Consider the following 25,761-nt stretch of genomic DNA (forward strand, 5'->3'; position numbering starts at 1 on the left):
AGTCTACACAGATAGTAATGAGGGCAGGAGTGTAGTCTACACAGAGTAATGAGGGCAGGAGTGTAGTCTACACAGATAGTAATGAGGGCAGGAGTGTAGTCTACACAGATAGTAATGAGGGCAGGAGTGTAGTCTACACAGAGTAATGAGGGCAGGAGTGTAGTCTACACAGAGTATTGAGGGCAGGAGTGTAGTCTACACAGAGTAATGAGGGCAGGAGTGTAGTCTACACAGATAGTAATGAGGGCAGGAGTGTAGTCTACACAGAGTAATGAGGGCAGGAGTGTAGTCTACACAGATAGTAATGAGGGCAGGAGTGTAGTCTACACAGAGTAATGAGGGCAGGAGTGTAGTCTACACAGAGAGTAATGAGGGCAGCAGTGTAGTCTACACAGAGTAATGAGGGCAGGAGTGCAGTCTACACAGAGAGTAATGAGGGCAGGAGTGTAGTCTACACAGAGAGTAATGAGGGCAGGAGTGTAGTCTACACAGAGTAATGAGGGCAGGAGTGCAGTCTACACAGAGTAATGAGGGCAGGAGTGTAGTCTACACAGAGTAATGAGGGCAGGAGTGTAGTCTACACAGAGTAATGAGGGCAGGAGTGTAGTCTACACAGATAGTAATGAGGGCAGGAGTGCAGTCTACACAGAGTAATGAGGGCAGGAGTGTAGTCTACACAGAGTAATGAGGGCAGGAGTGTAGTCTACACAGAGTAATGAGGGCAGGAGTGTAGTCTACACAGAGTATTGAGGGCAGGAGTGCAGTCTACACAGAGTAATGAGGGCAGGAGTGTAGTCTACACAGATAGTAATGAGGGCAGGAGTGTAGTCTACACAGAGTAATGAGGGCAGGAGTGTAGTCTACACAGATAGTAATGAGGGCAGGAGTGTAGTCTACACAGAGTAATGAGGGCAGGAGTGTAGTCTACACAGAGAGTAATGAGGGCAGCAGTGTAGTCTACACAGAGTAATGAGGGCAGGAGTGCAGTCTACACAGAGAGTAATGAGGGCAGGAGTGTAGTCTACACAGAGAGTAATGAGGGCAGGAGTGTAGACTACACAGAGTAATGAGGGCAGGAGTGCAGTCTACACAGAGTAATGAGGGCCGGAGTGTAGTCTACACAGAGTAATGAGGGCAGGAGTGTAGTCTACACAGAGTAATGAGGGCAGGAGTGTAGTCTACACAGATAGTAATGAGGGCAGGAGTGCAGTCTACACAGAGTAATGAGGGCAGGAGTGTAGTCTACACAGAGTAATGAGGGCAGGAGTGTAGTCTACACAGAGAGTAACGAGGGCAGGAGTGTAGTCTACACAGAGAGTAATGAGGGCAGGAGTGTAGTCTACACAGAGTAATGAGGGCAGGAGTGTAGTCTACACAGAGAGTAATGAGGGCAGGAGTGCAGTCTACACAGAGAGTAATGAGGGCAGGAGTGTAGACTACACAGAGTAATGAGGGCAGGAGTGTAGTCTACACAGAGTAATGAGGGCAGGAGTGCAGTCTACACAGATAGTAACGAGGGCAGGAGTGTAGTCTACACAGAGAGTAACGAGGGCAGGACTGCAGTCTACACAGAGTAATGAGGGCAGGAGTGTAGTCTACACAGATAGTAATGAGGGCAGGAGTGTAGTCTACACAGAGTAATGAGGGCAGGAGTGCAGTCTACACAGAGTAATGAGGGCAGGAGTGTAGTCTACACAGAGAGTAATGAGGGCAGGAGTGTAGTCTACACAGAGTAATGAGGGCAGGAGTGCAGTCTACACAGACAGTCTGTCTGGAAATTATTTTTCCCTCTGCTGGAATCTGCTTTGTGAGTTATTACCCTTGTCATCATCATCAATTACATTTTTCTTTTTCCAACCTCACCACCACCATCTCTTCCCACATCCCGCTATTCATCCTGCTCACTGTCCTACCCTTGAGACTCACTGTGTATTGGGTGCTCTGTATCTATTTGCTGTGTGACAGATGGAAATGAAGAAACAGGAAAGTTGAAAGAGGACTATTCCTCCCTCCATATCCTTGTTTGCTCTTCCACAGAACACTTTTTTTTTGTATATAATCATGCTCATTGCTGGAAGTTTGTATGGAATTCATTAAGTTTATGTGACCAAACTTGGACTTTTTTTTGCATTTAGAGTTGATATTGTCATGTAATTTTGCCTTGAAAATGGCTTTGCTATTTAAATATCATAGCATAATTTAACAAGTATTTGCCAGAGCCTTCAAAGATAAACTTTTATATAGGCAGCCAACTCAAATTATGGTAAAAATCATGCGAATGTTGCTATGGTATATAGTACGTTAGGTGCAGTTAAAAGGAGCAGGAACATAATATGAAGGAAACATTGGCCCAGCTTACTCACAGAGTAGAGGCTCTGTACAAGACATTTGCCCTTCAGCAGACACCATTTTTCACACTACTTGAAGGGTGTAGTGTGTGGGGACTTAGCTCACCCATTTCTTACTCCTTCCTATGTTGGGCAACTTACAGGTCCTCTGAAACACAGGCTGTTTGGAGTGAGGAATTATCTTTCTGTCTTTAGGAACATTTTGATCTATATAGTGCAATGTATATTCCCTGACTAGTAACTGAGTGCTGCTGCCTCTTCATTGGTGTCTAGTCCTTATTTTGTTTCTCTGTCTTACTGTATTTCCTACTTCATTTCCTCTGTCTTACTATACTTCCTGTTTCATTTCTCTGTCTTGCTGTACTTCCTGTTTCATTTCTGTCTTACGGTACTTTCTGTTTCATTTATCTGTCTTACTGTACTTCCTGTTTCATTTATCTGTCTTACAGTACTTCCTGTTTCATTTATCTGTCTTACTGTATTTTCTGTTTCATTTCCTCCATCTTACTGTACTTACTGTTTTATTGCTCTGTCTTATTGTACTTCCTGTTTCATTTCTCTATTTTACTGAACTTCCTACTTTATTTCCCATCTCGCTGTACTTCAACTTTATTTCCTCTGTCTTGTACTTCTGGTTTCATTTCCCCATCTTACTTCCTGTTTCATTTCCTCTGTCTTGCTGTACTTCCTGCTTCATTTCCTCTGTCTACTGTATTTTGTTCTTTTTTTGAGATGGGGTTTTTCTTTGTAGCCTTGGGTGGCATTTTCCCCTTAAGAACTTTCTTTAGACTATCAACTTACTCCACTGGAAAACATTAGCCTGACAGTTTATGTGGCTATGGAGCAATGATGTTTTCTTACAGTCATTTCTTTGGCTATAATTTTATGTTCCCCAGATACTACTGTCTTTGAAATGTCTAGTTGTTTAGACATGGGTTGAAAAGGAAACAGGAAATTTTCCTTCTAGATCTGTGGGCAAATGTGAAATTATTTTCTGGCTTTAGGTAACACTATTACAGCATAAAGCATGGATTAACTTTTTTGAATCATTATTTTGAAAGTGCAAATCTCTGAAACAGAAGTAAATTTTCTATTGGAATAGGGTCTTCCGTAAGGGAGACAAGCACATTTGTTTCATCTTCCTCGTGGATCAGCTTTATTGTGATTCAAATGTGAGTTCCTGTGGAGCTGGAAGTAGAATATTGATTTCCCAGCTTTTAATTCTTCTGATGCATGTGATATCATAATGAGTTCTATTTATAAGTAGTTAGTGTGTTTGCATAAAAATCCATATAAAATGTACAATGGACTTGATTTAATCACTGTGCATAGTCATTATAATCTTAGTTGTTCCACAGGAGTCTGTCTATATGCGTATTGTTAGAAAATTTATTCCCTCTTGGTTTTATTCTATTCTAGAGTGAAAATTTGCTCCCTTACATTGTATAATATTATAGGGAATAATTGCCTTACTCTATTAGGTTATAAGTTCTTTAAGTAGTAGGACCAGGCAAGCCAAGCTAATGTGGAAAGATTACCCACTGAACTCTTTTATGAGATGTAGTAGTTAAAGAAAAATGCATTTCTATGTTTCCAGGTGTAAGGTCACTCAGTATAGCATTAGTCACATGTCTTAGGTACGAATTATTAACTTGAATAAAGCATGCTTTCCCCATAATGTTCCTATGTGAATTATAAGAAGAGATTTGTACATGTAATATAAAGAACTAATTAGTAGCATTAATACTTTCAACATTCAAGTTTACTAGGTTTTCTAACCCTTCTTTCCTTTTTGATGAGTGGGTTAGAGTGATAAACCCTTCATTGAATATTCTGTGCAATGGTGGGGGAATGTCTGTTGCACTACTGTTGAGTCAGTAGGAAAACTTTTCTCAATTCTCTGTTTGCAGCAAGCCACTAATGTTGAGGTTGGAACCGACTCTGTTCCGTCCATCACAGTGAAGGTATAGTACCACTTTTAAACTATAGTGTGCAGGCAGCACTGTGTATTTCATTACCCTTGTCATTGCTGTTTTCCTGTAAGTACTGACATGCAAAATAAATGCTTAAAATATGTATGTTTTCTACAGTCTTGATAGTGAATAGAAAACCTTTGTTGTTCCCTTCAAATATAAAAATTATATTCATATAAAAATTGTATATACACAAAAAGTAGTAGGCTTTTTCTCATCCCTTATTTAAGAGCATTACATGATCTGGGCTCCTCTTTCTAGAAATAAGTTTTCTTTATAAGACTTAAACATCTTATAAAGAAATTGTGTTATTACCATTTAGCTATAAGTCAGTCAGTTGACTGTAGTATCATGTATGGATTGTGAAGGGATATTGGAGAAGTACATGTGTATTAAGAAAATCATTTTTATTATGATTACATGTATGTGTTTAAAAGAATTCTCAGGCATTTGTCTGCTATGATATAAAATGGATGCATTTATGGCTAGAAAATATGAAATGAAGAGGCTATAAAGTAGAGTAATGACAAATTGATAGTCCTGGAAAAATAGAACATGAATGATCTAGGTTTGGTTCAGAGTTTCAGTATTGTCACTATAGAGTTTCAGAGCTAGAACTCAAATGTGGAATGTTCTTAAGGCACTTAAAGTGTGGTAATCAGTCAGCACGTTATTAAGCTGAAAATATTTATCACTGTCCAGACCTTAGAAGCCAGGAAAAGTTGTGGATCTTGGCGATTCACTTAGTCAAAACTTGGACTGACTTTCTGTTTGCTAAGATTATAGCTTGCTGTCCTTGGAGAAGCTTGACAAGGTAGGAGGCTTTAGCAATTGTGTTCGCTTACACTGGCCCAGCGGGTGGCCCAAGTGTGGAGATCTTTGGTTGAGGCCGAAGCAAGCCCAATCTTAGAACACTTTCCTAAGCTAATTTTTTTGGATTCTTGCCATTGGAAACAAGGGTGGTCTTTCTCCAGACTCTCTACCCCTCCCCAATCACAGAGCCTTCTGGAAAGGCATTAGTGGCAAGAAATCAAACACTTAAGAAAGAAGTAACTACAGAGGCGCAGGAATGACCTATAGATCTGTGTAATGGTATTATTCAGACACAGTCATATGACACTCAAGGATCTCACTACGTCGTCCAAAGAAGTCTTGTGCCCACAGCAGATAACACTGGACATGTCCCCATCCTCACTGTCAAACACGAGCTATTGCTATTAGTGAACCACCTCTCCCACAGATTTCCTAGGCTTTCATTTGTACCAGCCACCTTAAAGTGATGACACGACTTCTGGAAAATTCTCTTCCATTAACCATACTGACCATTCCTTGGTCACAACTCTTCTCATTGCCATGATATAAGTAGAAGAGGCACTATGGTGTGCAATGTCACACAGCACTGGCAGGGCTTACATAGCAGACAGGATGATTTTTCTGATCCTGTCTGATAGTCTCTATACATATTTCTGCTGTAAATCTCTCCTTATGGCCTTTTATAACAGCAGCAGCCAAGATATATACCCAGTAAAGTTTCCATCATAATAAATCCAGTTAATTGAGAAAAATTTTCCATCCGTTCCAAATGAATGAAGATGTGGCTACCTTGAGTATGTGTGCATGATGCGTGACCATCTGTTCCAGGCAACAGGCAGAGTGCTTGTTCATACCTGGCCTGGCAGTCGTATTTATATACCTAGGGTAAACATTTGATATTATATTTCCTAAGGATTATATTTTATTTCTTTAGAATGAGAAAATTGCATGGAAAGTTCTTGTATTAACATTTTATATTTTCTCCTTAATATTCTACAATTATTTTCCTTTTAAAATGTGAGGTTTATGATTTAGCCAAGTCTTTAATTCACGTTTTGGCTCAAAAATAATTATCCTTTGTTACTGTAGTTATTTTTGTCATATCTCTTTTGACTTGTGCTTTGAAAGTCCTAGACCATTGTTGGATTCAATAAATCTGACGTGGGAGCTCTCATGGTTGTTCATCTAACCCAGATGCACACCCCTCATAACACTGTGAGATTGTGTGATTGCTGTGTAAGCCGCCATCATTATGCCCGCAGAGTCAGGATGTCTGCTCCTTTCCAAACTGTTTGTTATTACTACAGGGAGTTGTCGCTCTCGTGCTCACATGACGCTCCTGAGGGCAGTTTTCAACCCTCTAGTACCTACTGCCTCAGTGGCTTGGGCGTGTTGTTTACTTTCTCTGATCTGCAGTTCTAAAGTGTAAAGTGGGAACCTTTTTATTTATAACATTATTTATGATTTAAATAGTGTTGCATAAAGGCCTGGGCCCTGGGTTTTGGCAGAGAGCAGTTCAGTTACATTTCTTTCCCTTGTAATTAGTGGCTTCAGGAAGAACTGGTCAGCTCTGTGTGCCACGGTTTTCTGTATTGTAGGATGCTGTGTGATAGTCCTTATTTCACACAGGTGTGAAGATTATTCGAAATACGACACGCACATCACTCATGAGCATGCTTTATGAATGTAGAAAGCCACTAAAGCTATTACATTTAAATTTATGTATAGAGAGAACATTGTGTTATTGTTAATAGAATAATACTTAACTGTGTCGTATTAATTTACTGGACCCACCAGCCATCTGAAAGAAGCCTGTGTGTCCCTTGCACAGCTTCTTTTTGCCACAGTCACCTTGAGTGTTTTGTACTAATGGCCAGACATCACTGAGGAAGTTTAGTTTCTGCTGTGCCTAGTGACTTGTGCATTGGCAGAGTTTTTACAGTAAAATCCAAAAATACATTGTTTATTTGCTCTGTTTACCATATGTATTTACTTCAATAATTTTCTCTTGAAAACATTACATGGAAAAACATTTTTGTTTGGATTATTCAAAGGTTGTTTAGAATATATCGCTTAAAACCGATATATAACATTTGTCGACGTTGTGTGTTCATTAAATTTGTAGGTCACATATATTTTCGTATATTTTATATTAATATATTTGTGTAATTGAGGAAGAATGATGCATGCCTTTCACTTAAAAGACAGATAAAAACTAGGTTTTTCATAATAAAGACATCATTGCATTATGTCAATTAACAATGATATGTGTCTGCGTCATGTGATAGAACCTAGTAACTAGACTGAACTGTTTTGAAGCAAAGGAAATACAAGGAGGAATTATTTTCAACCAACCACTGATTCCAGGTTATATATATTTGGCCAGTCATAACCACATCTAATTTTAGAACCTTTTGTACCCCTTAAAAGAAATCACAATAGCCATTATTTGTCCCTCTTTATCTCTTATCTTGAATGTAGTTCCAATCTATATAATTTGCTATGGGTGTTTCCTGTTCTATATTTTACTGAAAATTCAAATAAATATTTTTGGAATTTTTGGAGATAGGGTTTCTCTATGTAACAGAGAAGTTTTTAATATAATATTTTCATTAATTAATGGAGGATTTTATACAGTGTAGGTTGTTCATATTTACCTCCTTTCCTCCCCAATCCATGCCCACCTACAACTTCTGTAGTCTTTGATTTTATAGATCACAAGTTCAGATCATCCTCTGGAGCATGATTAACCTACATCCCTTAAGGAAACTGTTTCTCCACACTTCAGAACTCATCAACTGTCAATTTCTCCTCAGCTAAGGGAGGAGCCTTGTGAGCTCCTTTCCTCTCCATTTTGGAGTGTTCACGGGCTTGATCTTACTCAGGTCCTATGCAGGTAACCACAGCTTCTTTGAGTTCATGGGTGCAGTGGTCCTGCCTTGTCCAACAATACTGTTTTGCTCTTGTCTTCCCAACCTATGGCTCTTAAAATATTTCTGTTCCATCTTCTGAGGTGACTCCTGGACTTTGCAAGGAGAGAGGAGATAACATTTTATGTCAATGGAATTACACTGTATGTGATTCTTTGTGATTAGCTTTTTTTTCATAGTTCATGTGTCAGCTTCATTTCTTTTTTCTGAATGGTATTATGTAGTATAGACCACACTTTGATTGCCCATTGAGATGGACATTTGGCTTATTTATATATACTCTTTAGCTATTGTGAATTATTATTATCATTATTATTATTATTATTATTATTGCGAACTGTTACACAACTACTCATTTTCCAGGTTTCCTAATTATTTGTTAATGACTTTTTAGTTAGTTGTAATAGTTTGTTAACTTGGATAAAGTGGAATTTTATATTATTGATAATCTGTGTGTCCTTAGATTACCCTGCAGAATCGAGTGGTGTTGCAAAAAGTGAAATTGTCAGTGTATGTGCAGCCACCATTAGCACTGACTTGTGATCAGTTCACCTTTGACTTTGCAGGTAAGCTCCCTGTCTTGTCAGATGTTTACTGTGTGTGAGGTTTTTAAGGAGTGCGCTTAATTCAGGGCTGTATTTCTTTTCTAAATAACAGCTCTGAGAGCTTCCTGGGAAACAAGTGGTGGCATTGTTTCACACATATTTCCCCCTCCATGTATCATGCATGAATAGTTGATGGATACTTTTTAGATTATGAATTTCTAGCTATATTCCTTAACTAGCTGTATTTGTAATTGGTTGCACATATTATAATTTGGAAGACTTTTCTCTGTCTGTCTCTGTGTATGTGTGTTTCTGGGGATTGAAGCTTCATGCATACAAAGTAAGAACTCTATCAGCTGAGTTATGTCCTCAGCTCTGGAAGTCCTTCTTTAATGGTATTTTCCTAGTGACCTTTGTAGTGAATCAGTAACATTGAAGATGGAGTGCTGGCTTGGGATTTGGTCTATATTTGAATTCTAACTCCTACACTACTTGATGCAATATTTGGGTAAACTCTTTTAGTAACTTCTTAGAGCCTGTTATTTTTTTTTCTTTTATCATTTTTTATTTTAATTTTAAATAGCTTGTTTTACATGTCAATCCCAGTCCCCTCTCCCTCCCCTCCTCCCGCACTCCCCTTCCCCCCCCAGCCTCCCACCCTATTGCCAAATCCTTCCACATAGGGGATATCTAGAGTCTGTCAATTCACTCTGGGTAGGGTCCAGGCACTCCCCCTAAGAGTCCATAGAGCCTGTTATTTTAAGTGGTAAACCGAGAGCAATAACATCTATATGACAGGATTGTTTTGAAGATTTAATTAGAAAATAAAATTATATGAAGTATCAAATAATATATAAAATAGTAATCATTTCACAAATGGGGATTGTATAAAATTCTACTTGGGCCTCATATAACTTGCCATTAGTCCAGTTAGAATGATCTCTTAGTTAACTTTTGAAAATTTCTTTCTTTCAATTCTTTTTTGGGGAGGGGGACAGAATCTCTCTGCATAGCTCTGTCTGTCCTAGAACTCACTGTTTAGATCAGGTTGGCCTTGAACTCAGAATGTTGGGATTCAAGGTCTGTACCTCCATGTATGGCTCCTTTTCTACTTTTAAACAATATTTCCAATTTATCTTTCTTTACAAGTTTTTCTTTTTTAGTTTCTTAAGTTTTATTTTACACATTATTGTTTTAATTTTTAGTATTTATTCTGGGTTTGTGTATACACATGTGTACGTGATTGCCATGGTTTGCAGTTCACAAGACGATTTGCAAGCGTGAGTTCTTTCCTTTCATGAGTCCTGTAGTGAGAAGTCAGGCTTGGGGTGTGGCAGCAAGTGCCTTTACCTGCTGAGCCTTCTTGTTGTCCCACTTATCTTTCTAAAAAATACTATGAAAAACCTTTTGTTGTAGGTAAACTCTAAAGGCTCTGTAACGAAGGTTGGCAACCCACACACCAACACATGAGGACAGGATAGTCTGCAAAGCTGCTAACACCTCATCTGTGTCCAGTTCCATTCAGATTTGGTCTAGCCACCACAGAGTATGGTCTCCCAGATTTTCTAGCCTCTTTGGTTTCCTTCTTTTCCTCTACCTGTTAGCCCAGGCGAAGAGATGCAGGGTGAGACATACCCCATGTGGAGTCAGTTCCTGGTTCATGGTAATGGTGTAACCTTGATCCTTACCTCTGTGTTCTGGTCACCTCATAGTTAAAAAAAAAGGGTTATAATGGCACCTACCTTACAGTGTCTCTGTGAAGAGTGTATGAGTGGCTGTTTAGAGTGCTTATTGAAGTACCCAGCATGTAGTAAATGCTATAAAAGTTTAGTTATTGTTAACAATTGCTGCCATCATATAACTTACGTACAACTTTTATATTCCCTATAGTACCAGATATGACCAGCATTGTAGCATTTTCTGTTTACCTGAAGAGAAATTACATACCATCTGAATTAGAAGGAAATGCAGTTGTTTCTTATTCCAGACCAACAGGTAAAACATACAGTGATTTGCAACTTTATAAACCAAATTTAAGTTAAATACCTTAAGTGTTCAAGATAGAAAAGCATACAATTAAAGAATTTTCCTTTTTACTCTTAATTAGTATCTCAATTACTTTCTTGTACTTTGTTAATGACAAGGGTGTTCATATGATTTCTGGGTGTATGATCCTCTCCTTTCACTTAATAGCAAATATGATGTATTTTTATTAGTGCTAGAAAAAGTTCTCTAGGTCATATTTCATTTATTTAAACTAAAAAAGGCTGATGTAAATTACTGAAAAGATATAGGTTAACATAACAATTAAGCCACTACTAAATTTTAGATAGTTTTTTAATTACTAAATAAAACTCTTTGCCTTCCACATTAGAGTAATTAAGAACACATCTGTTATATTTTCATCTGGGGTTCAAGTTAGTTATTATTCATATTTAAATTTTTTATTTTTAAAATAAACATACAAGATACCAGAAATCATTAGATTGTTGTTAATAGGCTTGACTAGGTTGTCTCTGTCTAGGAGTGATTATCCTGTTAATAACTTGAACTTAGTTGATTTTGGTGTGATTGTCTTTTCCTTTCTTGTTCCCTAGTCACAGTTTGATGTCAGTTGATTGTTAGAAAATAAATATCAGTGGGTCATACTTTAAAAGGTGTTTCAATGTAGTGGAGTTGGTAATCAGATATTGTATCAATTTTATATTTATGTTTTAAGAACATTTCTGGACAATTTTAAGGCTTATTTTTCCAGTTTAAAAAATCTTATAGTTTCAAAAAAACCAAAGTCTCCATGTTTTTATGCTCATCTTAGCTGCTTTGGCTTCCCTCATGACTGTACCCCTGGTGAATCTTCCTGTTTATCCATTGGAAGTTTGTGGTGCTCTGACATAAGTTTGTAGTTTAGTTGTATTTTTTTAAAAAACCTAGTTTTATTCGCTTTGTGGAGTACTTTAAGTAGTCTCGATACTTATTTTTACTTAGCAGTGATCAATTCATTTGCTTCCCAAATTCTCAAGCTTTGGGGCTCTATAACCACTTTTGTGTTCATAGAGACTTGATCGTATGAGAAGTGAAAACTTGATAAAGGGTTGAAGGATAGTGGACATTTTGGTGATTTCTGAAAAGACTATTGAGGTTTTGAATGTTATTTTTACTTTGAGATCTGAGACACAGAAAGAAGACATATTTGGTTTCTAGTTCTAGATCCTTTATCATTAACTTAACATCTGAGTAATCAGTTACAGTATTGCACAGTTAGTTATAGAGTTGGCTAATCTTAATCTATGTAATTCTTTCATTAGTATTTGGGGAGAAGTAGTGATGCTAGTTGACAAAAATGGAGCAGCTAATGCCTTGTGAACAGCACACTCAAAGTGAACTGGAATACTGTGAAGTCAGCCATCGGCCCTGTGGCCTGTAGTTACAGTTACCACTTTGGCCATATTTACTTTCTTATAGATGGAATTTAGAATATCATATATTACTGGGAAAGCAGAGGTCTAGCCACTATTTGGTTCACAGTTAGTTATAAATTAACATAACAAGTGTGTAAAGTAAGAAGCCTTAAAACCCAAGTGAACACTCTTCCAAAGTAATAACAATTATTTTAAGAAGGAATAACTGGAAATATTAACATTATGCTTTTGCATTTTCACTTAATATTCTTCATGTCACTTGAGTACTGAGTTGTTCTTTTTTTTTTTTTGACATTTATACCGGAGTAACATTCTCATAGAATTTTGAGACCAGAGGCATAATCACATTGCTGAATTTCATTTCCTTAGGGCTTGCTCTTCAAATAAGGGGTGTGCGTACTGTTCTTGTAAGTTTAAATTGTATTTTAAACAGATGTGTATCAAGTTTGTGTTGTAGCTTTACCACATGTAATTAGTTTGTATTCTTTCTCTCCCACTGTCCTTTGCATTGCTTCTAACGGATAGATCGAAATCCTGATGGTAAGTTAAAAGATAAAGGGGAAAATGAATTTTCAGGCTAAAATTTGTTGTTAAACTCAATGGGCATTACACCATGAATCAACCCTTGATTAGCATATGTTGTAACAGACTTCTTTAGGGTGACGTGCTGTCTTAGTCTTGCTTTGAAGGGCAGTGTGCCTGTTTCAAGAGGGTTATCATTGCAGATGAGGTGAAAGATAAGAACAGATGACTTAAAAAATTTATTTTGTTTGTGATTGTACATGCATGTATGTATGATAGGTTGGTGGGTGTATGCGTATGTGTGAGCACAGGTACCCTTGAGTCTGGAAGAGCGGTTGCATCCCTTGCAGCTGGAGTTATAGTTGGATGAAAACTGCCTGGTGTTGGGAACTTGATCCTCTTGAAGAACGGCTGTGCTGTTAACTGTTAAGCCAGCCTCAGAATGCCCTTGTTGAGAAACACCAAAAATGTCACTGGCAAATTTTTGATGAAAGTCATTAGCACAGGTTCATTTTTAGATTATTTTACCCATATTAATGTACAGAGAATTAAAAATGTACATGTCACTTAATTTTAAATGTTCTTCTACATGCTCAAATGTCTGATGAGAATGCTATGTGCACTACTATACAACTATCTCTTGTCTCATTCAGAATTTCTGGAAGATTGCTCGGACCAAACTGAACTTACCCGAGTCAGTGTTGTTAGTCACTTTGCCATAATACACACATGTCCAAGCTGTGCTAAGTTTACATTTGTTTCTTAGGTTTCCTGGTAGATGTGAGGTCTTCGAGGGTAGAAATAAATGACTCATCGTTGAATTGTAGAGGATCAGGATACACAATAGACATTTAAGTATCTCTTAATTTACTTTTTCCTTAAAATACATAGATTTAACACAGTAGATTATCTTTACTAAAGATCCCTTAAGACAGGTTTTAGTTAATAATATCCACCAAGTAGTAATTAGATATAGTCAAACCACTGTTAAGACACCAGTATTTACTTACATTATCTTTTTCTTTTCTTTTTTCTTTCTTTTTTGAGACAGGGTCTCCCGAGACAGTTCTGACTGTCCTGGAACTTACTATATAGACCAGGCTAACCTCGAACTCACAGAGATCCACTTGTCTCTGCCACCTGAGTGCTGGGATTAAAGTTGAGCACCACTATACCGGGTATACTCATACAATCTTGATGATGACAACAGTTTGAGTCATATAGCTTGTGATACCAAGTGATCTAAAGGCAAACATGTATTTACATGACAAATGTCTTAATTAATAATAGTGTGGATATGTAGTTTAGAAATATGAAACCTACTTGATGAATTAAAATTTAGTTGAACTAAAAATGAATACTATTTAAATTCTAATCCTCAAGAGTGTGTGTAGCTAATCCAATTTTAACTTAAATTTTGTAAATTACTGTGTTTTTATTCAAGTGGTTAAGTTTAACAGAGTCAGTAAAAGTTGTTGCTGAAAGATAGTTACCCCTTTCATCATAAGTTCAGCTCAGACCATGAGAAATATAAACCAGAATGGAAATTTCCATATTTCAATATGTAGATGATGCTGATGTTTAATAATTTCTTTTGGTTTAAATTATTTGGTTTAAATTATTAATAAATGCAAGGCAGCAGAGTTGAAATATTCAACTGTATCTAGTAGTCAGAAGCTCTAATACGCTGCCACCCAGATCTCATAAACACGCGCTTTATATTTCACAGGTGGATCCATTTCCTTGTCTTGATCTGTTTAGACTGTGTTGCAGAGAAGTAGTTCTGTTCTCACGTGTCAGAAAAAGGAAGTGTGGTTTTAGGTGTCCCTTAAGAGTTAGTCTCCATTATTCTGCACTAAAGGTACATGCCATGGGCAGAGGAAGACATGACTGTCATCCAAGTACGGAATGTTATCAGTCACTACCTTAGGGGTCTCGAAGTCCTGGCTACCAGACATGACTGCTGCTTCCACACTTCCTGTTTGCAGTAAGAAATGGCTCCAACAATCTTAGAAAGAGTTCACAGATCTTCTATAGAAGTGTAATGTATACATGTAAATGTCTTATTCACATAATGTATACACACATACACACGCACATACACACACACACACACTGCCAATTTTATTTTTCAAGCACTTTTTGTCTTCCTGTTGGAAAATGATCCTGGGCTTGTGTGTGTGCCAGGTGTAATTTTTTAGTATTGGAAAATTGCTCATTCAGGAGTGGTTTTAATGTAAATTTCTCTCTGATTGATAAATGGTTTTGTAATTAATTGCACTGTAGTAGTTGTTACTATCCATTTCCTCTAGTGGATTATGGGAAGGGAAGCATATGAAAGAGAGGTGATTATATTTGTTTAAAAATTCAAAATCCTATATAGAAAAGTCAAATTGATGAATGACTAGATTGATACTGGAATCAAATGAATGATGAACATTTCCTTTTTTCTCAGCTTAGGTTCCAGAGTTGAATTATCCAGCTAGGCAGACAGTTTTTGCCAACAGCATAGAGTTAGGCCCAATTAGCCTTTTCAACCAGATTCAGAACTGTTCCAAGAGTAACATCAAAAGGTCTTTATTTTAATTTTTCTTTTTTCATTTATTCTTAAAGCAAGATTTCATGTAACCCTGGCTGGTCTCAAGGTTGATATATAGCTAAGGATGACCTTGAACTTCTTATCCTATTACCTCTAAGTTCCAAGATCTGGGATTATAATATGTGCTGCTACACAAGGCTTGAAAAGTCTATTAATATGAAGAATTCTTTCCTTGAAAAATCCTTTTATTTTATGTGCACGGATGGTTTTCCTGCATGTATGTATGTACACCCTGCCTGCTCCTGGTGTTCAAGGAGGCCAGAAGAAAGTATCACATTCCCTTGACCTGCAGTTACAGACGGATGTGAGTGCTGCAAGTCAAACACAAGTCCTCTGGAGAGCAGCAAGTTCTCTTAATCATTTTTCTAGCACCCCTCTTCTTCTTCTTTTTAAAAAAGATTTATTTATTTATTATGTATACAGTGTTGTATCTCCATGTTTTCCTGTACACCAGAAGAGGGCATCAGATCTCATTTTAGATGACTGAGTCACCATGTAGCTGCTGGGATTTGAACTCAGGATCTCTGGAAGAGCAGTTAATGCTCTTAACTTCTGATCCATTTCTCCAGCCCCCTTCTTTTCTTTATTATAAATGTGTGCATTTAGACATCTCTTCAACCTGTTTCCTTTTCTGAACCCGTACATTCTCACCAGTTTCTTTATTTAAAATAAAGACAGTGTTGTTGATCATTCCTAATTTTTAAATTATGAGTTCATGTACCTGATGCAAATGGTGTAGAGGCCATGATACATGTTTTGGAGAAAGTTTGTTTGAACAGTTAGCTTAGAATTTAGTTGAAAGTATATATAAGTACTGATGGTACAAAGAGTGAGGACCAATTAAGCTTTTCTAACCAGGTTCAAAACTGTTCCAAGAGCAACATTGAGAAAGTCTTTATTTTAACTTTTCTTTTGTTTTTCTTGAAGCAAGGTTACATCTATTTGGTTTGAACAGTTTGCTTAGAATTTAGTTGAAAGTGTATATATAAGATTTTATTCTTTGTATATAGAGTAGTCAGAAATTGGAATATTTTTGTTGTATTATTCATTTAAAATTAAAGAGACAGAAGCAAGTTTTGTTCATTCCACTCTATTAACTGGGGTTGTAAGTTATTTATTGTAATAGAGACATTTTTAAGTCTTCTTTTCATAATTTTGGGATGTATGTAATATATGGAAATTTCCTTATAGTTGGCAAAGGGTCACTTTGTAATTTTGTTTATGTGTGTGGTGGAATTGCTAGCTGTGGCTTGGAAAGAATCTTAGAGTGTGTTACATTTCACCATTATTAAGTACAAACACATATGCCCCTAAAACCCTCACAGAATATCAGGAAGTGATATCCAGGGGCTGTTAGATTCTAGATCTGCAGAAGGGAATTTAATATCTGTTGGTTAGGAACAAATTCTGAGCTGGGTAAAAACTGATGGGTGATAGATTGTGTTGAAAAGAATGACCCCACATGAACTGCAGAAGCATTTAATTTAATTAGACTCAGCTTTGCTGATGCTCTCTCACTGCCCCAGGAAGTAAGAAGACAGAAAGGCCCCTCCATCCTCAATAGGGATTAAGCCACCCAACTGGTCATCTTGGCAAAATAGATTCTAATTTCAAAGCTTTTGTGTGGTCCATGTAGCCATATTTTAACTGCTCTTAACTGTTTTAAAGCTCTCACTGACTCCACTACAGAGAAATGAAGAGATTAGTGGGCAAACACATCAAGTAGGGTAGACATTTTGAGTTTTCCATTTTTGTACAGGACTTCAGTAAGATACAGATTTCTGTGTTTTGCTCCCATCTTTCATGCTATCTTGTCCATACAGAATCCGAGAATGAAAAGATAGCAAGTTTAAGGTTAAAACACTGATTTTAGCTTTATAAATAACCTTATAAATTTAGTTTCATTATTTGTTATTTACAAAGAATGAAAAGTGATTTAGAATAATTTTGAGAATTAAATTATTCAACTTTGTTATTTATTCAGTTACCTGCTTAACTATAACTGTAGAAATACTTACAACATTTAGGATCACATGACTAGGGTTGAATTATAAAAATTATAATGTGAAATTGTGATAAAATTTAATTCTCTTAAATTATATTTTCAATGTTCAAATTGTCATGAACTTCAGGAAATCTCATGTACATTGTACTTTCACAGTCCAATTAGATGGCTGTTGGTTACTCCCAGGACATAAGTGCCACTGTTGTACCTTTTAGAGTATCTTTCTATTCTTGGCATTTTGTCTTTTATAGGCATGCTACCTCAGTAGGACTCTTACATTGCTCCTTCCCGTACTTAGCACCTAGTCCTCAGGTAGGTGGCTTCTAGGTCAGTTCCAACTTGATTCCTCTAAGGCCTTTATCTGGGAGACAACCAAAGACAATGGCAATAGACTGTCTGTTTGGGGGACTCTTGGGTACCCTGACCAACAAATTGAAAAAATGCTTCCCAGGCCAGGCAGTTGGATTTTTATAGAAAGTCAATATTTTTATGTGAGGGTATTGTTACCACAACTGTGTAACTTTAGTTAAAAGTATGTATGTATGTATGTATGTATTTATGTAAATATAACTGTATATATTATGTGTAATTTTAATTGAACATAAAATATGATTTTCTATGGCTCCTTCAAGTATTCTTAATGTTATTTACCCCTCTTCCTTCCTCTCTCTATGTTGCCTCTCTCCTCATCTGGTTTTCCCATTTCTCCCTTTATAGCAACTATGTCATACTGTTTCCTCTTCTAGAACCTCTGTTCCCCCCATACTCTATGACTCCATGGCTTCCCCCCCCCACCAATCTTTGTATTTGCAGTTACCTTAGCTTGTATACTCACATTGAAAGATTCAGAACTAGGGCCCACAAATAAGAGAAAACATGCAGTGTTTATATTTGTGGGTTACCTCACTCAGTATAATATTTTTTATTTCTGTTCATTTACTTGCATTTTATCTTCTCTCTCCCCTCCCCCTCTCTTTCACACTAAAGCAAACAAACAAACAAACAAACAAATCTGAGTACTGGCAGTACTTACCAGCTCCTTGACTTGAGCTAAAGGAAGGAGCAAACAACAAACTTACTAGTTCTTCTGCTCAGAATACACATTATTTCTCACAGATGTATGTCAAACTCACATCTACATTTGAATTTTTTTCTGTAATTTCAGGAATTCCTCGGGTTATCCAATGTAAATTTAGACTTCCTCTGAAGCTAATTTGCCTACCAGGTCAGCCTTCAAAAACTGCAAGCCACAAACTAACTATTGATACCAACAAATCTCCTGTCAGCTTGCCCAGCCTTTTCCCAGGTAGGACTTGGCACCCTGAGGAGTTTGGAAATGCAGGGCTTCATGTGGGACGCTGCTGCAGCAGGTAATAGAGGTGTATCTGTACCTGTAGGGTGAGGACTGCTCAAAAACGAATAGCTTAGTCAGTAAGGTACACTTTCTGTGTTTTATTAATACTTTTATGGTCATTATTTTGCTTCAATATTCAGATGTAAAACAATAAATGTTTCTTTTGTAGGTCAGAAGGTTTGACTTGAAATATTAGTATTTATTAAGTGTTACTGTAGACCTTTGGATATATCCTCTCCTAAGAATATTATTCATCATTACTGTCACCGTGGAGGGCTATCTCACTGATGGCTGCTCCTCATGTCTCTGCTGTCTAAGCACCTGGAGAAGCAAATGCTCTGGTTGCTGAGGGGCCTTGGTGTCTGGAGCCTGAGTGCTACTGAGTATGTTAGGGTGGCTTCTAGGTATCTTAGAAGAGCTACAGCTTTGACCAGCTAGCACAGCATTGTAATCAAGATTTGGAATACCTACCTACTTTTAATGAAGTTTTTTTTCAAACAATACATTTTGATCATGATTTTCCCTTCTCTTTCATCCTGATCCTCCATAACACCCAAGCCATGTAATTTTACTCTCCCCCATACATAAAACCACAGAAATGAAAATCAAATAAGCAATATATAAATAAAACAAAGAAACAAACAAAAATGCCATAACAGAATGAAACAGAACACCCCCCACCAAAATAATAAAAACCATCACTGAGTTTGTTTTATGTTGATCAAGTACTGTGCATGGGGACTGCCCTAGAGTGTTGTTCATATACCCAGTGACACTTCATTAGACAAAATTGATTTTCACTTGTCAGCAATTACCAGTTATTTGCAAATAGCTTCTTGATTGGGGTGGGGAGTCCATGTCCCCTTCCCCCTCTTAGTGCCAGGTCCCCATCTGACTTGGTCCTGTATGGGCTCTGTCATGCTGCCACAGTCTCTGTGAGTTGTGTGTGTATCATTCCTGTTGTGTCTAGAAGACACTTGTTTCCTTGGAGCCATCCATCATCCATGGCTCTTAGAGACTCTTTCTGCCTCATCTTCTGCTCTATCCACTTTCTTAGTGATGGCATGGAATTAAAAGAAAGTAATCTAAGAATTGAATAACCTTTTAAATATTTTATTAAAAGTTAGCTCTGTTCACTGTGAGGTGTATCCTTACGCTTGTGTTTGAGGTGTAGGATTTAGAATCCAGACTATTTCCCACAAAAAGGAGAAATTTGTAGTAATCCATCTCTTTTGTGTTATTATAGAATATGTTTTTGATTTGTTGCTCATTAAGAGTAGGGCTTATCAAAAAAAAAAACAATGGAATCCTGAGATTTGCAGGCAAATGGATGGCACTAGACGAAACCATCCTGAGTGGGGTAACCCAGTCACAAAAAGAGAAACATGGCATGTACTCTCTCATATATGGATTTTAGACATAGATCTGGGGAGTGCCAGCCTAGAATCCCATGGCCAGAGAGTCTGGGAAACAGAACCTTCATTCAGTGGCTGATGGAAGAAAAGGCAGACTCCCATGGCTAAGCACTGAGCTGAACTCAAGAAAACCAGTAACAGAGAGGGAGGACTGATGACCAAAGGGATTAAGACTGGGCTGGTTTAGCCCCCAGAAACAGCTGACCTGACAAGGGTTAGCTCTTGAATCCCAGGCTGATGCCTGGGAATCCAGCATGGGACTGATCAAGACCCCCTGAATGTGGGTGTCAGTGAGGAGGCCTAGGTAATCTATTGAGACTTGGGCAGTAGATCAGTATTTATCCCTGGTATACAAATGGACTTTGGACTCCCATCCAACAATGTGAGATGCACTCTCACCCTGAACTCTTGGGGGAGTGTCTAGGCCCTGCCCTGGATGAAATGACAGACTATGGACACCCCCATGGAGGGCCTCACCCTCCCTGGGGAAATGAGGGGATATTGGGGGGAGGTTGGGGGAGGGCACGGGAGGAGTGGAGGGAAACGGAGAGGGACCTGGAACTGACTTGTGAAGCAACCTTGTTTCTAATTTAAATTTAAATTTAAAAAAAGAGTAGGGCTTATTTATTTTGGTTCTTATTTTGAGATAGGATATCACTGTGTGACTCTGGCCATCCTGGAACTCACTATGTAGACCAGGTTGGCCTTGAACTCAGAGAGGTGTACAACAACACCATACCCAGCCAGGACACAGGGTTTAAAAACTTCATTTATATATTGCCATGAAAAAAGTCTCTAAAATGAAGTATTTTTTAAAAACAGTCATTCAAGTCTTAATTTTATATCAAGCTCAGGTACACATAATGAGTGGTTATTTTCTTTATGGTTTCCTCCCTGTTACTTTTCTCCTTTCTCCCTCTCTTTTCTTCCTTCCTCTCCATTTTTTGTAACAAAGTTAGACTGTAAAAATGCATGAGGAACCACTCTCTATGTAGTGTGTTGCACAAATTATTTCCTTGGATTGCACAAAGCACCATGGACACGTTTCTGGAAATTACATATTTGAAAAATAACAGACTTCTCGATGTTGTTGATAATGTTTCAGTGCTAGATTTTGGAAAGCTGACCTTTGTTGGCATAAACAGAGCTCAACTAGAGATTGAATAAAAATGTAGGTTGTTGACCATGGAGAAGCAATAATCGACTACATGTTTAAAAAGCTTGCTGGACCCCAACTTTTCCACTGATTTGGAGCCTGTTTTGTTGATGTTGTAGGAGTAGAAACAGCACTCAGTGATAGATTAAAAGCTATTTTCCCCAAGATTATATACATGCAATATGTATTTTGTTAATTTAAATACAATGAACATGATAGAACCATGTAATTATTTAAAGTAATTCTCACATCACCCTCAGTGTATAAAGGCTCTTATATGTTGACATTAGATACAGTGATTATTTCAGATCTATACATTCTACTGAAAGAAATGGGTTAATGAGCTTCATACAAAAGAAATCACTTTCAATCTATGTCTATTCCTAATTGATTATTGCTTTTTTTGTGTGAAGAAATGTAGGGCATATGTAAAGTGATTTTAACTTTTATTACAAATAAATGAGGAGTTTAAAAAATGATAACTTAACACAAAGAACCAGCTAATATTTTACTATGCAGTAGTGCATATATCGATTTCTTTACTTTCTCCTAATATTGATATAGTAATTATAAGCACATACCCTTCCCATAAAGATTTTCTCTAATATTGTTTAGAAATATCTTTATACCATAAATATTTTCACTAGTGACTTTGTTACAAGGTGTTTTATTATAATTGGACACCATGAAATCATCTAACTTATTCTATTTTTAGATACTTACTTTGTATTCTTGTGATAATATTCTTTTAAAAAGTTATTTCAAATTTATGTTCATTTCTTGAATGGAGGTTTGAAAGTGGAGATGTTAGGTTAATGGTTTATAATACTTTAAAACATTTTGAAATAAAGTTGACTTCTTCAAGGACCAGAATTTGTTACATGATTTTTCTCGACTAAGTGAATATAAACATTTTGAGCATAGTCAGTTGCAGGTGAAACTAACTTATGGTGTTTGAAGGGTAGATGTATTAAGTATGTTTCAACTTAATGATATTTTCAATTTATTATGGGGTTATTGGAATCCAATACCTTTATAATAAGTGAAGTATCTATATTTAGTAAAAAGTGAATGCAATTGATTCTCTAGAATCCTCCAACAGGGACAATTTGTTTTTTTCTTGTCTTAGTTTTGGTATCAATATAAATAAAAACTTATTAAAATATTTAAAAAATATTTACCACAATTATCTATTTTGACACTCCTGTGTTTTTTATCTGTGTCTACCATTAATCCCAGTGTCTCTCCTGCCTTTATCTTTTTGGGGATAGAGTCTCTCTGTAGCCTAGGCTGGCCTCACACCAGAGTTCCCTCTGCTCTGTGCATGGGATAATGGACATGTTCCACAATGTCTGTGATAGCCTCCTTAAGTTGTCTCAGACATCTTCCTACAGTTGCTTTCTGGAGTGGTGTTTCCTAGTTTATCTATGTTCAGACTCACACCTGCACTCACCTATGGAAAAAAGGAAAATGAAACCATTCTAGAGTGTTATTATGAGGCAAAAATTTGAGAAATTGGAAGCTACTATGAAGATCAGCTAATGTAGTACATATATGCATTTTAAATATGATTAAGCAGATGATTATTTTTCCCTTTTCTTTGTAGATTTTGCCAATCAGCCAGACGATGACCAGATGAACGTAATGGGTTTCCGTCTCTTAGGTGGCTCTCGAGTTACTCTTCTTGCTTCTAGAACTTCTCGTAAGTAGAACTGTGCTGTTACCATTGCTGAAATCTTCAGCTTAGGGCCCTGTATCACACCAAGAACTTTTCAAAGGGTGCATATGGTGTTTGCTAGATATAGACAGACAAGAGCCGTGAGTGTAAGATACGAAAGTTGTAAAGACTAGACTGTGTTATGGGCATGTAGCCTTGGTTTTGGGGATGAAGAAGGTTTGAAAGGAACCTTGAAAATTTAAAGTGGTTTTAAGATATGTATACAGTGATCTGGGTTTCAAGAGCTTTTAAAAACTAGAATTAGTTTTCTCTTTTGCATGTGTATGTGTGTATTCATCTTTATTCATGTTTCTTGAGACAGAATCTCCTTTATGTAATTTGTCCTGAGTTTGAATGTGTTTACTTTTCTGACTCAGTCTCCCCCATTCTTTCAGGTTGTAATAGAAGTAGCAAGTGGGTGAGACAAACAGAGGTGGCAGTCTGAGAGCAGACTCAATGCTCATGGCAAAGGTTTACACAGACTGCATGCCGCTCTTTTCCCTTTTTCCATGTACATGTGTGGTGTGCATGTATGTGTATATGAGTGTTTGCATGGGCATACTCATGTGGATGTGGAAACTCAGACTGATGGTGCTAATCTTAATTTGCTCCTGCACCTTATTCTTGGAGGCAGGGTCTCTCAATCTAACCTGGAGCTCCCCTGCAAGGTCAATCTTGCTGGTCAGCTTGTTCTAGGATCCTGTCTCTGCTCTGGGCTGCCACACCTACATGGCATTTTCTTGGGTTCTGGGGATTTGGACTCAGTTTCTCTTGCTTGCACTATGAGCACTTTAACTGCCAACCATACCCCCAGCCCTAGACTACATTTTCCTCTATGGAGAGGTTTATAAGGCAGTGTGTAGTCTTCCGGGAATGGGTGGCTAATTTAGAGAGATGGTCAGTAGACACAAAAGATGAAGTACCAAATGTGTGGATACTAGAAAGCCTGATTGACCCTTAGCCTTCAGTGGAGAAAAAGACCTTCCTCTAGATGCATCTGTGTGAAATTTCAGAGCACTATGGACCAATATCATGGATTATAAAAGGAAAAACAAACTATTGACAAGAAATAAATCAGGATGATGTGCTTTTTCCACAAAATTTCTTTTTCCAGATATGGTGACTCATGGCTATAATCTCAGTCACTCAAGAGGTGTCACCAGAAGTTTCATGAATTTAAGGCCACACAGGGCCACTTAGCAAGACCTTGTATCAAAACAGGCAAACCAAAATCAACCGACCAACCAAGCAACCACAACCAACCAACTTACCAACAAATCAGTGGTAGTTGGTACTGCACAGTGAAAACATTCTTTCCAAGATGCAAGGGAGATGTTTCTAAGCTTGTCCTTCTGTGTCCTGCTAAGCTGGTAATGAACAACAAATGCTAAATAGACCCACATTCATTTGTATAGAAAGGAAATGGAAAAGGTAACTAATACACACTGGGCTTTTCCATGTTCTGCTTGATTTTAACATGCCAGAGGGAACAAATGGAATAAAATCAAGTTGAAAAGTCCTGTTCTTACCCACTTTAATAGCATTCTTTCACACGTAGTAGAAGAGTCATAGCCATATATGCAAAGATGAGTTGAGCCTTGAAAATGTCTTCCTTTTCGCTGTGCACATGTGATATTTAAACTTTTAATTAAAGTATGTTGTGCAAGTCTTATTTCATTCCATCTTGGCAGAGTAGGTCTTTGATACCTATCACTCAGGGTCTTGTTAGGTACAAGGCTAGCACATCCCTTGCAGAACCCGTGGATTACAATAGGAGAAACCAATGGTTAAGGAGAATCAGTAATCAAACACTGATATGCTGACGATAGGAATAGGAGATGTAAAGATCTTGAGAAATAAACATGAGAATTAAGTAAAGGTCAATGTAGGAAGTAGGAAAGATATCTTCAATTGTTGGCAGGTGTGAGGGTTTTAGACATAGTGAATTTTCTAGAGTGGCTGGACCATCATACTTTAGGGGCTCTGTGATATTCCTTTAATGAGGCCAAACATTTTAGAGACAATGATAATATTAGTCAAATCTGAAATCATTTGTTGTCTATCTTCTACCCAGTGAGCAGTGTAAAGGGATGGCAACGCATCAGTTAATATTTAGCAATTTCTTCACTATGGGGACAATTTGTTTATAATGCAAATCTAGCTTTCAAAAAGCACTTTGTAAAGTAAGTGTAGATGTACCTCTATAGTTTCTAATATTTAAGTAGTTATGTAAATATAATTTTAAACTTGTATCTACAGAAATTGTTTATAGCATTTCTTCAAAGTTTATGTCTAAAGGCATTCATCTGCGTTATCCTCTTAAAAAGTTTTCCAATGATAGAATTATATGCATGTATTGCTGATGATTTATTGTAAACTGTTTTTGTATTGATGAAGTTCAGATGATCTGACTTGAATGGGGTCTGATATGGTATTCTGTGGTCTGCTTAATTGAATACACTATTTTCTCTACTCTTTGGTTGGGTGGGGTGGTGATTGACTGGGGTCTGAGTGTTGGACTTATTTTATTTGGAAGCTGAAGTGGTTATTTCCACTGAGTGCTGTAATAGGGCATAAAAGAAAAGGAGATAAACAAATTGAATGTTCACTTTGGCAACTCTTGATTATTAGCATTTTAAGGGCACATTTAAAAAACTCTAGCTCTTTTATTGTAGATTATAAATAGAAAGTTGCATTTATCTTTTCCATAAAATGTATAACATGGAAAGTCTCTACGTGTAACACTAAGTACTTATGTATGAACACTAAGGAAATGGTTAACAGCCAAAACTGTGCCTTGTGGGTGTCTGACTCATGGTTTTTTTGTTGAGTTTTGCTAATTTGAAAAAAAAAAGCCAATTTAAGAATATTATTTTTCTTTCTGCATCCCAATTCTATGTTTTTGTTACAGAATAGTTTATTTTTTCTCCTGAGTATGCTGATACATGTAAGAGAAAAATAACAC

The 25,761-nt window shown here is 37.2% G+C and overlaps 1 protein-coding gene across 6 annotated transcripts in view; it reads left to right on the forward strand.

The window, feature by feature from the left end:
- The window catches only part of Bbs9 (Bardet-Biedl syndrome 9), a 384,009-nt gene that overhangs the window by 173,596 nt on the left and 184,652 nt on the right, over nucleotides 1-25,761 (forward strand). For 4 of the 6 annotated variants that reach the window (XM_040729936.1, XM_040729934.1, XM_040729931.1 and 1 more), the window contains 6 exons: nucleotides 4,259-4,312; nucleotides 8,528-8,630; nucleotides 10,500-10,604; nucleotides 12,554-12,568; nucleotides 18,320-18,460; nucleotides 22,686-22,781. In XM_040729936.1, the coding sequence (XP_040585870.1) occupies nucleotides 4,259-4,312; nucleotides 8,528-8,630; nucleotides 10,500-10,604; nucleotides 12,554-12,568; nucleotides 18,320-18,460; nucleotides 22,686-22,781 (514 nt within the window). The remainder of the gene's footprint in view (nucleotides 1-4,258; nucleotides 4,313-8,527; nucleotides 8,631-10,499; nucleotides 10,605-12,553; nucleotides 12,569-18,319; nucleotides 18,461-22,685; nucleotides 22,782-25,761) is intronic. The other 2 variants (XM_040729932.1, XM_040729933.1) reach the window with 2 other exon arrangements.

This window comes from Mesocricetus auratus, unplaced genomic scaffold (assembly GCF_017639785.1).
Source record: "Mesocricetus auratus isolate SY011 unplaced genomic scaffold, BCM_Maur_2.0 Super-Scaffold_100022, whole genome shotgun sequence".
In the NCBI taxonomy this organism is placed as follows: Eukaryota; Metazoa; Chordata; class Mammalia; order Rodentia; family Cricetidae; genus Mesocricetus; species Mesocricetus auratus.